The 13,950-nt window shown below is 50.8% G+C and overlaps 1 protein-coding gene across 2 annotated transcripts; it reads left to right on the top strand.

Moving 5' to 3' along the window:
• Positions 1-594: 594 nt before the first annotated feature.
• Positions 595-4,822, top strand: socs3b (suppressor of cytokine signaling 3b). 2 transcript variants are annotated; one of them, XM_067245313.1, is made up of 3 exons: positions 595-770; positions 2,072-2,375; positions 3,265-4,822. In XM_067245313.1, exons 2-3 carry the CDS (start codon positions 2,247-2,249, stop codon positions 3,784-3,786), a joined length of 651 nt encoding a protein of 216 aa, XP_067101414.1. In that variant the 5' UTR covers positions 595-770; positions 2,072-2,246; the 3' UTR covers positions 3,787-4,822. The 2 variants fall into 2 exon arrangements, with proteins under 2 accessions (XP_067101414.1, XP_067101413.1); XM_067245312.1 differs by having other exon boundaries at positions 595-1,112.
• Positions 4,823-13,950: the final 9,128 nt, after the last annotated feature.

Below are 13,950 nucleotides of genomic sequence, written 5' to 3'. Positions count from 1 at the left end.
TTAGAAAGACTTATGATCAATTTATGTCCGTCCGTAAGTAAGACTTACTGGATCTCACTGCCGAGGGCTTATGTTAAAGTAGTGTATTACTATCCTACGCCGATTATGTCAAATTCTACTACGATTCGCTACTAGCCTACTACTAATGTGTTTTGTGAAAAGCGATATAGGTCCGCATTCATCATAAACTTTATCAGCGACAACACTCTTTAGTGTTATCCGTTGTTTTATAATCTCCTTAGTTGTCCATGTGTTGAATTATCGTCTTCCCGGGGCTTCAACTTTTTTTACCTTGCCGGAGCGAGAAGAGCAAGAAGGGAGGATCTGCCGGCAAATACTAGGAACCGTCCCGTAAAGAAGGTCACACTGATTATTTATTGGCAATCTGCCAAGACCGCGTGTGTGTGTGTGTCTGTGTGCGCGTGTTTGGGAGCGAGAAAGAGGCAGAGACAATGTGTGTGTGTGTGTGTGCGTGCGTGTGTGTACGTGCGTGCGTGTTTACTGGAAGAACCTCCGAGGAGAGGAGGTGGAGCCTTACGAATAGCCTTTACTCACGCGCTGCCCGTACAGACACAGCTCCCTCCGTCCGACTAGCGCTAGCGGCGGTCTGGTTTGACTATCCCACTAACCCCGCGTGTAAACACCCCTATTGGGCTCCGCATGAGAAGTTAATGAATAAGTTAATAATTAACTTAACACGGCGACACTCGGGGACATCGGGTATTGTATCCCCGTGGAACGGACAGCCAAGGATAGCGAACCCCCCCAAGGTAATGACAGAGAAAGGACTGCTGTCTTGGTGCCACTACTTGGAGAAAAGGTTGGATGAGGAAAACGCGACCGTGCAACAGGACATCAACCAAGCCGTTAGTGTTGTGGATTTCATCCATTATTTTTGCAGACTCGATATTCCGGGCTGTACTCTCCAGTAGCCTATGTCGCAGTGCAGTCATGGGGGCATACATTGTGCTCTCGTGTGCTTGTTGTGAAAGTATTTTTTCTGTGAGTCAGTTCAACCAAGAGCAATGCACGCCGTCTTTCCTAAACGCAAGACCGGTTCCTTGTGGCGCCTCGAGTTGTGAGTCATTCAAGTGGAGCTAGTGCAGTCACACGTAAGTCCCGGTCCACCAAAATATCTCACCGGAGCGGAGAGGCGACCCGAGCGACCAAGACGAGGGTGCCATCATTCACGGTGAAACTGGGAAATGGGGCCGTCGTATTCTGAGCGAGGGGGAAAAATAGGTTACTTGTCGAAAGAAAGAAGCGGTCCCATTCACGGTGACCCCGTTTCTCCAATTCCTGGCGTGGCGCCAGATCGAAGACAATTGAAGACTATCGGTGTTGAGTTGCAGTCTAAATGTTTACACGCTCGGAGGATAACCATTTGGAACCATGAATACATAGTGTACTACGCTGATGTATTTACTGCTGTTCGTATTGAAGTCGGTCATGTCATAATATTCTCAGGCAGATACAAGGAAGCTGCTTGAAACATAGGATTGTCAGCCAGTATACCTGTTCATATATTCAAATCATAGAGCGAAGTTTTCTGTGAATGGGTTGTTTCTCTCTGGCGTCAATCAGTCCAGGAAAAAACCCCACCTGGTGGCAGGAACATAATTATACCCTCAAGTCAAAGTTTTGCATAAAGTGTGTGTGTGTAGTGGAGAGTCTTAGTCATAGGACACACTGTACTGTCATGTAATCCCAGATTTCTCTCTCCCCCTCTACTCTCTCTCCCTCTTTCGGGTCTCTCGCCTCACTCTCTCTTTCTGACTCTCTATCCACCTCTCTCTCTCCTACTTCTTTCTCTACTCTTCCCCTCCCTCCCTACTCTCCTCCCTCTCCCCTCCCTCCCTCTCCCCCCTCCCTCCCTCCGCCCTCACCCTTTCTCTCCCTACTCTCCTCCCTCTCTCCCCCCTCCCTCTCCCCTCTCCCTTCCCTCCCCCCTCCCTCCCTCCTCCCTCACCCTTTCTCTCCCTCCCTCCCTACTCTCCCTACCGTCCCCCCTCCCTCTCCCCTCTCCCTTCCCTCCCCCCCTCTCTCCCTCTCCTCTCCCCCCTCTCTCCAGCTGTGTGTGGGTGCTTCCTCCCAGCTCTTCTCTGGATGCATCAGGCACCTCTCTCTCCGCGCCCTGGGCCCACTGTGTGACCCCCTCCTCCTCCCCCCTCCTCCCCCCCACCCCCCCTCCTGCTCTGGACCCCCCGCCCCTGGGAGAGCCAGAGGAGGCGGGGGGTCAGGGCGCCATGGTAACCCACAGCAGGCCCCTCCCCCCCGCCATGAACAGCGTGACCCCCCCAGAAGCCAGGGGTCAGGGGTCAAACATCACCCCTCACCGCTACAAACCCTTCAGCTCACACGCCCACTACCAGCAGGTCAGTTTGTTCCCGTGGGAGGGATGGGGGAGGGGGGTGGAGAGAGGGTTTGTGGGTGTAGGGGAGGGTGGAGAGAGGGTTTGTGGGTGTAGGGGAGGGTGGAGAGAGGGTTTGTGGGTGTAGGGGAGGGTGGAGAGAGGGTTTGTGGGTGTAGGGGAGGGGGGTGGAGAGAGGGTTTGTGGGTGTAGGGGAGGGTGGAGAGAGGGTTTGTGGGTGGAGAGAGGGTTTGTGGGTGTAGGGGAGGGGGGTGGAGAGAGGGTTTGTGGGTGTAGGGGAGGGTGGAGAGAGGGTTTGTGGGTGTAGGAGAGGGGGGTGGAGAGAGGATTTGTGGGTGTAGGGGAGGGTGGAGAGAGGGTTTGTGGGTGTAGGAGAGGGGGGTGGAGAGAGGATTTGTGGGTGTAGGGGAGGGTGGAGAGAGGGTTTGTGGGTGTAGGAGAGGGGGGTGGAGAGAGGGTTTGTGGGTGTAGGGGAGGGTGGAGAGAGGGTTTGTGGGTGTAGGGGAGGGTGGAAGGGTGGAGAGAGGGTTTGTGGGTGTAGGGGAGGGTGGAGAGAGGGTTTGTGGGTGTAGGGGAGGGTGGAAGGGTGGAGAGAGGGTAGGGAGGGTGTGGGGAAGGAGGGCTGTATCATCACACACCTCTATAGAGTGATATCATAATAATATAAGTGATGGAGCAAAGCCACCCTGTGAGGTGGACAGAATGCCACTTAGCATGTAGTGCGGGATAGTAGATGGGTACAACTCAGTGGTAAAGCATCAACCGCAGCACTTAAGATCTCAGGTTCAAATCCCCCCTCCTTCCAGTGTCTCATTTTTTTTGCGAATACATTCCAACAATGTTAAAGTTTAAGTTCAGGTTTTGCAGAGTCTAACCCCCCCCCCCCCCCCCAGGTGATGTGTGCCCTGCGTAAACTCCAGGAGAGCGGCTTCTACTGGGGGCCCGTGGGGGGCCGCGAGGCGGGGTCCCTGCTGCGCTCGGAGCCCCCCGGAACCTTCCTGGTGCGTGACTCCTCGGACCACCACCACTTCTTCACCCTGACGGTGCAGACGAGCCACGGGACCAAGAACCTGCGCATCCACAGCTCTGGGGAGGGGGGCTTCTTCCTGCAGCCTGACCCCTGCTGCGGCCTCACACCGCCCCGCTTCGACTGCGTGCTCAAGCTCATCTCCCACTACATGGGCAGGGGGGAGGGTGGAGGAGGAGGGGGGGAGGCGGGGGTGAGTGTGTACCTGATCCACACGGGCGGGGAGCGCGTGCCTCTGGAGCTGCGGCGCCCGCTGCCGTCCTCCCTGTCCTCGCTGCAGCACCTGTGCAGGAGGACGCTGAACGGACGCACGCCGGGGTCGGAGGTCACGGAGAGACTCCCGCACGCGGTCAGAGACTTCCTGGATGAGTACGACGCTCCCATCTGAGCACTGGGGGGAGGAACTGCCCTCTGGGGGGAGGGAGGGGCGATGTGGGCAAAGTTACTCTTCGACAGACGGAAGTCTGAACGGTTCTGAAGGGGCTGGAGGCATGTTGGCCTGGACACAGCAGGATTCTGAAGAGACCCGTGTGGGTTACCCCCCCCCCCCCCTTTCTCCAACCTGGTGTCTCTTGGTCAGACCAAGCCAGGTAAACACCGGGATCAATGTTCCCTGGTGACTGGCTCACACTCAGACCAGACTCTCGTTGAACATTAGCCTGACAGGTTATCACGATGGCAGTGAGCTCTGGGTCTGAACATCACACGGTTTCCTGGAGCTTCTCTGTTGGTTCTCTGCTGGTTCTAAGAATGAGAAGTCTCTGGTCTGATGTTGGTGATGAAGCTGTCAAGGCTTGGATCTGTCTGCAGACTGGCTGGAGCACCAGAGGGAGAGAGAGAGAAGAGAGAGAGAAAAGAGAGAGAGAAGAGAGAGATAGATCAAGAGAACAGCAGTCAATGTCAGAGCAAGGGGTCCAGAGCAGAGAAAGTATGTGTGTGTGTGTGTGTACATGTGTGTGTGTGTGTGTGTGTGTGTGTGGAAGTCTACACATTTCCACTGCTGTGTGCCAAGAAGCATTGCCTCATAGAAGGGTGTGGGGCATCAGGCTTGACGACAACCACTAGCCTCACTCTCTCTCACACACCACATACACACACCACACACACACACACCACACACACACACACACAGCTTCTATATGCTTGTCTGCTTGAGGTAGCTTTTGCAAAAAGTGTGATGTGGTGTCCATTATTTTAGAAGATTCTCCCTCTCTTTCTGACTCCCCCCTCTCCTCCCCTTCCCCCCCCCTCCCTTCTCCTCCCTCCCCTCCCCATCTCCCTGGTTTCTGTGAGAGAGCGTGTCGTGAGAGAGCGTGTCGTGAGAGAGCGTGTCGTGAGAGAGCGTGTCGTAAGAGGGCGTGTTGTGAGAGGGCGTGTCGTGAGAGGGCGTGTCGTGAGAGGGCGTGTCGTAAGAGGGCGTGTCGTGAGAGAGCGTGTCGTAAGAGGGCGTGTCGTGAGAGGGCGTGTCGTGAGAGGGCGTGTCGTGAGAGGGCGTGTCGTGAGAGAGCGTGTCGTAAGAGGGCGTGTCGTGAGAGGGCGTGTCGTGAGAGGGCGTGTCGTGAGAGGGCGTGTCGTGAGCGAGCGTGTTTTGAGAGGGCGTGTTGTGAGCGAGCGTGTTGTGACAGTGACGTTGTGCAGAACCAAGTCTTGGCAGGCAGCTCCAGACATAGCACATCTTATTTTAGTCCAGCTCGGCAAAAAAACAACAGAACAAACACAATAACAAACTCAACAACGGCTGCAGGATAATGACATATGTGACAGAGGGAGAGGAAGGAAAGGGGGGGGGGAGGAGGGGAGCACGGGTGAAGCAGTCATTCTAAAACAAATATGAATACAAAAAAACAGATTCGGAAGGAAACGATGCAACCGGACAGGAAGTTGTTGATGCAGAACCACGAGCAGCCCTTATTCTGGGATCCTGTTTACTGCCTCGTTACCCCAGCTAGTCTCCTTTTCTCTCTTTCACCAGAACCCCGCTTCTCTGTGGCACGAAAGCAGCATCTGTCGGCTGTCTGGACTGGCTGTGTGTGTGTGTGAGCGTGTGATTGTCTTTATGTATGCGTGTCAGCTTGAGAGTGTGTGTGTGTGTGTGTTACTCCTCTGAATCGGCGTGTGAGTGCCGGGGCTGCAGCTTGCTGTCTTCCTGAGGGTGTCAACCTGCCAAATCAACACAACATTTACATGTCAGACCTCCTACTCACATGTAGAGATTCATCTGTCTTTTACAAAGACACAAGCTTGTGAGTGCAAGCTGAACATTCTGGAAGAGAAGACAAAAAGCATTACAACAACAACAAGAAATGAACAAAGTAACTTTGCACATATTTATATTTCTAAGATATTTCAATAATTTATATTAAAGAGCACTATTTTTACAAAATGAACCTGGTTCTCCTTGTGAATTTCTTGACGATGTGTGTTGCATCCTTGCTTAGTTTTTCCCAGCGTGACTTTCATTGCAGAACGGGTTGACTGAGTCAACAGCACTTACGGTAACAGGACTGAACACAGTCCACACACACTCACACACACTACACAACTTGTTTGCCTGTCTGCTTTTGATGAGCAAACCACCGACATGTCAACAAGATTTCTAGCATCCAATAGAACAATACTCCCTGGTGTGGTTGTCTAGAGCCTGCAGCCATGTTAAACACTGTACCCACACACACACACGCCCGCACACACAGTCTGTAGGAACCAGTCATTCAAAACAAATACTACAATACAAAGTTTTCATGTCAACATACCAGAACATTGTGGGTACATTCCACAGGCATTGAAGGGATTGAGAGAGAAAGTGTGTGTGTGTGTGTGTGTGTGAGGGGCAATGCAGATACACGTGATCTCCTGATGGATTCCCCAAGATTACACTCTACTGCTCAAACATACACAACCAAACACAGTCCCACACACACACACCTCATGTTGTACCTCTCTGGAGGAGCAGTTTCAGGTGTATGTATCGCACATACACACACACTCTCTCACACACACACTCACAGAAGGGTGTATCTAACTGGAAAGGAATGCAGCAGGGTTTTACACATCCGGAGGAGAGGATGTTGCACACTTATACACTTCTGTGTGTGTGTGTCTGTGTAAGTGTGTGTGTGAAAGAGGTTAAACAGGTGAAATGTAATAGTGGTCTGTGGTTTTGTCTAACCATTGTGTAACCATTACTGTGTGTGAGTGTATACCTGAGGGTCTGGTTGTATTGCTGGCAGGGAAATCAAGAGAGGTCCTACATTTCTCTGTTATCCTCTCTCATTGTCATTCTCTCTCTCTCTCTCTCTCTCTCTCTCTCTCTCTCTCTCTCTCTCTCTCTCTCTCTCACACACACGATTCCAATTCCCTGCATACCTGGTGTTCAGTCTGGGGCTTGTTTCCAGGAAAGAGGCTCTTTAATTGAGTTGAGTTTTTACGGCTTGCCTGGTTTGAGTGTGTGAGAGAAACAGACAGACTAAGAGCGGGGAGAGAGAAGGGGAGAGAGTGTTTTCAAGACCGAGTGAGGGGGGGGGTGTAGTATACATTTACATTTTACATTTAGTCATTTAGCAGACGCTCTTATCCAGAGCGACTTACAGTAAGTACAGGGACATTCCCCCGAGGCAAGTAGGGTGAAGTGCCTTGCCCAAGGACACAACGTCAGTTGGCATGACCGGGAATCGAACTGGCAACCATCGGATTACTAGCCCGATTCCCTCACCGCTCAGCCACCTGACTCCCTGTATACAGGGAGCAATGAGAGAAGTAGGGAAGAAGAGAGAGAAAGAGAGAGATGAGAGTTTATGAGGTCAGTGTTTGATGTGAACGGAAGGCTTTGTCAGCTTGCTGCTTGACATCATCATGCGTCCAGCCACAGGCACCTCTCACCTGCACACAGCGACAGCGCGAGCGACAATCCAGCCACAGACACCAGGCTCTGCAAGAGAGCAGAAACGCTGCATGATGTTCACTCTGTGAGATGTGGCTTTGAAGGAAACTGCAATTAGACCGATCTGGCAACTTCCCCATCTGTGCTTCCTAAAATCTTTCAATTAAACAGTTCTGAACTCAAGTCTGGATTTGTAAAGAGCATGTGTGAAACGGAGGGATGTAATTCTGTCATTTAGTTTGTTTCTTAATTGTTCCTGTTTTTCCTGTGATGAAACAGAAATGTGTGTGTGAGACTGAAGGGCTGATGCAGTCACACACACACACTATGGGAACTACTGTCGTCATGAGTAACGTGTTGTGTCACACACACATATCCATGTGCACGCAAACACACACTTTATAATGAGATCAGTTAGTGACATTTTCCACACAGTATCGAAATAATTTTGTTGGAATTTGGGTCATAGCCAAAGCTAAACTCACCTCCCTCTCTCCATCCTTCCTCCCTCCCTCCCTCCATCCTCCCTCTCTCCATCCTTCCTCTCTCCATCCTTCCTCTCTCTCTCCATCCTTCCTCCCTCTCTCCTCCCTCCCTCTCTCCATCCTCCCTCTACACCAGCCATTCCCAACCTTTTCCACTTCGCAGCACAATTGCTTAGCTCTAATGTTTGTGTGTGTGTGTTACACTGTGCTTCTTTAAAAACCAACAAGAACTGCTGAAAAAACTCCTGTGTTTTCCTGATCCTCCCAAACCTCCCATCTCTCTCCGTGTCACGGCAACTTGTATATAACTAACAACTAACTAGCAACTGTGAGTGTTGAGGAGTAGAGATGTGGTCACTCTGCAGCGTGTCCAGGGAACACCTGCTGTGAGGGCTGTGCATATTCTGTCGTCCTTCTATCTGCACCTCGTGTTTGTTGTTTTGGATGAAAGGAATAAAAAGTCTAATCAGAATCAGCTTTATTCGCCAAGTAAGTTTACACAAACAAGGAATTTACTATGGCAGGAAGGTGCATACGATAAACATAAAAAAATCTTAAATCTTAAATGTAAAGGCAGGTACAGACAGGCAGGCTGAAGACAGACAGACAGGCTGAAGATAGGCAGGTACAGACAGACAGGCTGAAGACAGACAGACAGGCTGAAGGCAGACAGGTACAGACAGACAGGCTGAAGGCAGACAGGCTGAAGGCAGACAGGTACAGACTGACAGGCTAAAGACAGACAGGCTGAAGGCAGACAGGTACAGACAGACAGGCTAAAGACAGACAGGCTAAAGACAGACAGGCTAAAGACAGGCAGGCAGGGAGACTGCTGTGTTTTGGGGGTTGAGGTGTGATACCCCAACCACAGACCTCAACGGCCTGCCAGGAAGAACTGAACAGGAAGAACTGAACAGTCTTTTCCAGTAAAGGTGGTTGGTTGGCCGTTAGCTGCTCATAGCAAGGTTTCTGATTGGGTGTTTGAGGGAGCCGGAGGGGCGTGATTGGTCGGGCTGCAGCCGGTTCTGATAAAGACTGTGCTTCCAGGAAACCAGAGATTTACCCTCTGCTGCATTCCATCATTCCACAACATCAGCAGAGAAACCGAGAGAAAGAGAGAGAGAGAGAGAGAGAGAGAGAGAGAGAGAGAGAGAGAGGAGGAGGGAGAGAAGGAGGGAGAGGGGGGTGGAGGGAGGGAGGGACAGAGAGAGAAAGGGAGGGAGAGAAGGAGAGAGAGAGGAGATAGATGGGGAGAGAGGGAGGGAGAGAGAAGGAGAGAAAGAGAGAGAGAGCAGAGGAGGGCGAGAGATCAATAAGAGCATATGGAAAGCATACAGTAAAACAGGAGTAGCTGTACAGCGTCTCTCCTCAGAGCTGGTGCTCACGTGCATCTATAACACACCACATTAAAGGATGTGTGTGTGTGTGAGAAAGAGATGGATGAGAGAGAGAGTGAGAAAGAGAAAGAAGGAGAGAAAATAGAAAGAGAGAGAGATAAGGGCAAACTGGGAGTATCTGTCCATCTTTGATGGTGCGGAAAGGAATCTAAAATCAAGAGTCACTATAGAATGTAGCTTTCACTCTCTCTCTCTGTCTCTCTCTGTCTCTCTCTGTCTCTCTCTGTCTCTCTCTGTCTCTTTCTTTCTCCTGTTTTCTTTATTTCTTTCTTTATTTCTCTCTCTCCTTCCCAGCTGAACTTTGAGACTGGTCCTGGCATCATGCCAGCTGTGGAGTTTTCCAGGGTAAGCACACACAGAGCGAGTGCTGAAGCCCTTACTGAGACTGAGACTACCCCCTTCTCCCTCGCTCCCTTTCTCCTCCCCCTCTCTCTCTTTCTCTCCCTCTCTCCATCTCTCCCCCCCTCTCTGCTCCCCTCTCTCTCTTTGTCTCCCTCTCTCTCTCCTCCCCTCTCTCTCTCTTCCCCTCTCCTCCCCCCTCTCTCTCCCTCTCTCCTCTCTCTCTTTCTCTCCCACTCTCCCTCTCTCCTCCCCTCTCTCTCTTTCTCTCCCACTCTCCCTCTCTCCTCCCCTTTCTCTCCCTCTCTCCCTCTCTCCTCCCCTCTCTCACCTCCCCTCCATCTCTCCCCCCTCTCTGCTCCCCTCTCTCTCTTTGTCTCCCTCTCTCTCTCCTCCCCTCTCTCTCTTTCTCTCCCTTTCTCCCTCCCTCTCTCCTCCCCTCTCTCTCTTTCTTCCTCTCAGGTGTCACTCCACCCACTCTTCACACAAACACTCGCTTTGATAGGAATTCCCATTTTCATAGACACCCCTACACACTACACAAGCACCCCCCCCCCCCCCCCTCACACAACACACGTACCCTCACACACACGTTTGGAAGCACACACACTCTTCTTAGTAGACATCCCTGTGTCCCAGGTAGTTGGGTGCATGCTGCTCTGGGGAGGGGGGAACAGGACCGTGTGCCTGGTGTGTTGGTGAGACACCCTGATCATGAACAGGCTGGTGTGTTGGTGAGACACCCTGATCATGAACAGGCTGGTGTGTTGGTGAGACACCCTGATCATGAACAGGCTGGTGTGTTGGTGAGACACCCTGATCATGAACAGGCTGGTGTGTTGGTGAGACACCCTGATCATGAACAGGCTGGTGTGTTGGTGAGACACCCTGATCATGAACAGGCTGGTGTGTTGGTGAGACACCCTGATCATGAACAGGCTGGTGTGTTGGTGAGACACCCTGATCATGAACAGGCTGGTGTGTTGGTGAGACACCCTGATCATGAACAGGCTGGTGTGTTGGTGAGACACCCTGATCATGAACAGGCTGGTGTGTTGGTGAGACACCCTGATCATGAACAGGCTGGTGTGTTGGTGAGACACCCTGATCATGAACAGGCTGGTGTGTTGGTGAGACACCCTGATCATGAACAGGCTGGTGTGTTGGTGAGACACCCTGATCATGAACAGGCTGGTGTGTTGGTGAGACACCCTGATCATGAACAGGCTGGTGTGTTGGTGAGACACCCTGATCATGAACAGGCTGGTGTGTTGGTGAGACACCCTGATCATGAACAGGCTGGTGTGTTGGTGAGACACCCTGATCATGAACAGGCTGGTGTGTTGGTGAGACACCCTGGTCATGAACAGGCTGGTGTGTTGGTGAGACACCCTGGTCATGAACAGGCTGGTGTGTTGGTGAGACACCCTGATCATGAACAGGCTGGTGTGTTGGTGAGACACCCTGATCATGAACAGGCTGGTGTGTTGGTGAGACACCCTGATCATGAACAGGCTGGTGTGTTGGTGAGACACCCTGATCATGAACAGGCTGGTGTGTTGGTGAGACACCCTGGTCATGAACAGGCTGGTGTGTTGGTGAGACACCCTGATCATGAACAGGCTGGTGTGTTGGTGAGACACCCTGATCATGAACAGGCTGGTGTGTTGGTGAGACACCCTGATCATGAACAGGCTGGTGTGTTGGTGAGACACCCTGATCATGAACAGGCTGGTGTGTTGGTGAGACACCCTGATCATGAACAGGCTGGTGTGTTGGTGAGACACCCTGATCATGAACAGGCTGGTGTGTTGGTGAGACACCCTGGTCATGAACAGGCTGGTGTGTTGGTGAGACACCCTGATCATGAACAGGCTGGTGTGTTGGTGAGACACCCTGATCATGAACAGGCTGGTGTGTTGGTGAGACACCCTGATCATGAACAGGCTGGTGTGTTGGTGAGACACCCTGATCATGAACAGGCTGGTGTGTTGGTGAGACACCCTGATCATGAACAGGCTGGTGTGTTGGTGAGACACCCTGGTCATGAACAGGCTGGTGTGTTGGTGAGACACCCTGATCATGAACAGGCTGGTGTGTTGGTGAGACACCCTGGTCATGAACAGGCTGGTGTGTTGGTGAGACACCCTGATCATGAACAGGCTGGTGTGTTGGTGAGACACCCTGATCATGAACAGGCTGGTGTGTTGGTGAGACACCCTGATCATGAACAGGCTGGTGTGTTGGTGAGACACCCTGATCATGAACAGGCTGGTGTGTTGGTGAGACACCCTGATCATGAACAGGCTGGTGTGTTGGTGAGACACCCTGATCATGAACAGGCTGGTGTGTTGGTGAGACACCCTGATCATGAACAGGCTGGTGTGTTGGTGAGACACCCTGATCATGAACAGGCTGGTGTGTTGGTGAGACACCCTGGTCATGAACAGGCTGCGGCAACATTCAACAAGCCAGCGACAGTCACTTCCTGACCGACTTGAGGTTGGTTAATGATCCAACTGAACAAACAAGCCAATAGTCTTCATCCAGTAATACCATTTAAATACAAACACTCAGGTATTTGATTATATACTGGTATGGTGTGTGTATGTGTGTGTGTTTATGTGTTAAGTTAACAATGTGCCTCTCCCCCTTACTACTAGATATGGTATGTTATTTATTTACACACACACACACACACACACACACACACCATGCACACACACACACACACAAACACACGCTCTAGTTCCAGAGAGGTGAAACAGGGAGTCTCTTTATATACACAGCATAATACCAAGTTACCACCTGACTGGGAGAGCCAATGAGTATGCAGGAGACACACTGAGCCCCTAATGCTACTGGTTTATAGGTCTGCACTTCAGAGAAATCACATGACTTCCCATCCAGAGAGAGGGAGAGAGAGAGAGGGAGAGAGAGGGGGAGAAAGAGAGAGAGGGGGAGAAAGAGAGAGGGTGTGAGAGAGAAGGGGAGAGAGAGAGGCTATTTAGGGGTGAAGGGAGGTTCGAGTGTAAAAGGGTTGTTGGGGGGTGGGGGGGTGGGGGGATGGGGAGAGCAAAGAAAGAAAGAAAGGTGATTTTAGGGTCTGGAGGGAAAAACAGAGGGGCTAAGGTTTTTCAGGATGAAAAACTACAACCATACGGAAGTGGTTCTAGAAGAGACTGGAATACTAAATAATCTGCTGCCTTCTTAACCCACTCAGATGTGTGTGTGTGTGTGTGTGTGTGTAAAAAATAGGGGACCTTGGCATAAAATCTGCAACAGATGTAAAACTCTAAGCAATGTTGACACCTCTGCATGCCCCATGAGATAAAGAGTGTGTGTGTGAATGCGTCTGTGTGCATGTCAAAGGTGTGTATGTGTGAGTGCGTGTGTGTGTGTCAGTGCCTGGTTCATTGTTAGGTTTCCCATAAACACCTGTTTTATTCCCGTCAATGTTTGTCGTCATTGTGAAAGAGGAGCGTTTCTCTGGGGAAATGAGAGAACAGGGAACCTCCTCTCTCCCACCATCCATGAATGAGAGAGCGAGGGAGGGAGACGGGGGGAAAAGAGAGGGAGGGAAAGGGAGAGAGAGAGAGAGAGAGAGAGAGAGAGAGAGAGAGAGTCTCATCAAGACTGAAAATTCCCTTGTTCGTTCTCTCTTCTATTTTCAGAGCCCTGGTTTCATAGTTATTGGAAGGGCGTCGTCCTCGCTCTGCTTTCCCAGAACGAGTCAATATGTCTCCCTCTCCTCTGTCGTTCGCCCGCTTCTCACTCTCTTATGACTAATTCAATATTTTGCCCGAAACACTGTCCCTTTACAAATGCCGGGATATCATTGTCAGGCCAAATGAAAAGGAAACAAACACGCACTCACACACACACACACACTCACACACACACACACTCATGCACACACACACTCACGCACACACACACATGCAAACACACACATGCACACAGGCACTCATGCACACACTCATGCACACACACACATGCAAACACACACATGCACACACGCACTCATGCACACACTCATGCACACACACACTCATGCACACACACAGACAAAGATTTGAGCAAGGAACGCCGTCAGACACAGTGAAAAGTATATAACCACATCTCAGCCACCTGTCTAGCTGACCAACCATCAGAATACAGAATCAGAATCAGAATGGGAATCAGAAGGGTTTTAATCGCCATGAAAGTTTGCAAAGACAAGGAATTTACTTTGGCAGGAAGGTGCATACATAAGTAAACATATAGGAATCTTAAAACTTAAATATGTGGTCTAACTATACTAAAGGTACAACGTCTACTAATACTAATATAAGGGGATTTATAATTAAAAAACTAAATATATCTAAAATAAAATATAAAGCCATAATTTACTATATAAAAATACCAAAAATATAAATAGTACCAAAAATACAATAGTACTAGAATAACCA

Source organism: Osmerus mordax, chromosome 10 (assembly GCF_038355195.1).
Source record: "Osmerus mordax isolate fOsmMor3 chromosome 10, fOsmMor3.pri, whole genome shotgun sequence".
Classification (NCBI taxonomy): domain Eukaryota; kingdom Metazoa; phylum Chordata; class Actinopteri; order Osmeriformes; family Osmeridae; genus Osmerus; species Osmerus mordax.
This window is presented reverse-complemented; position numbering and strand designations above follow the sequence as displayed.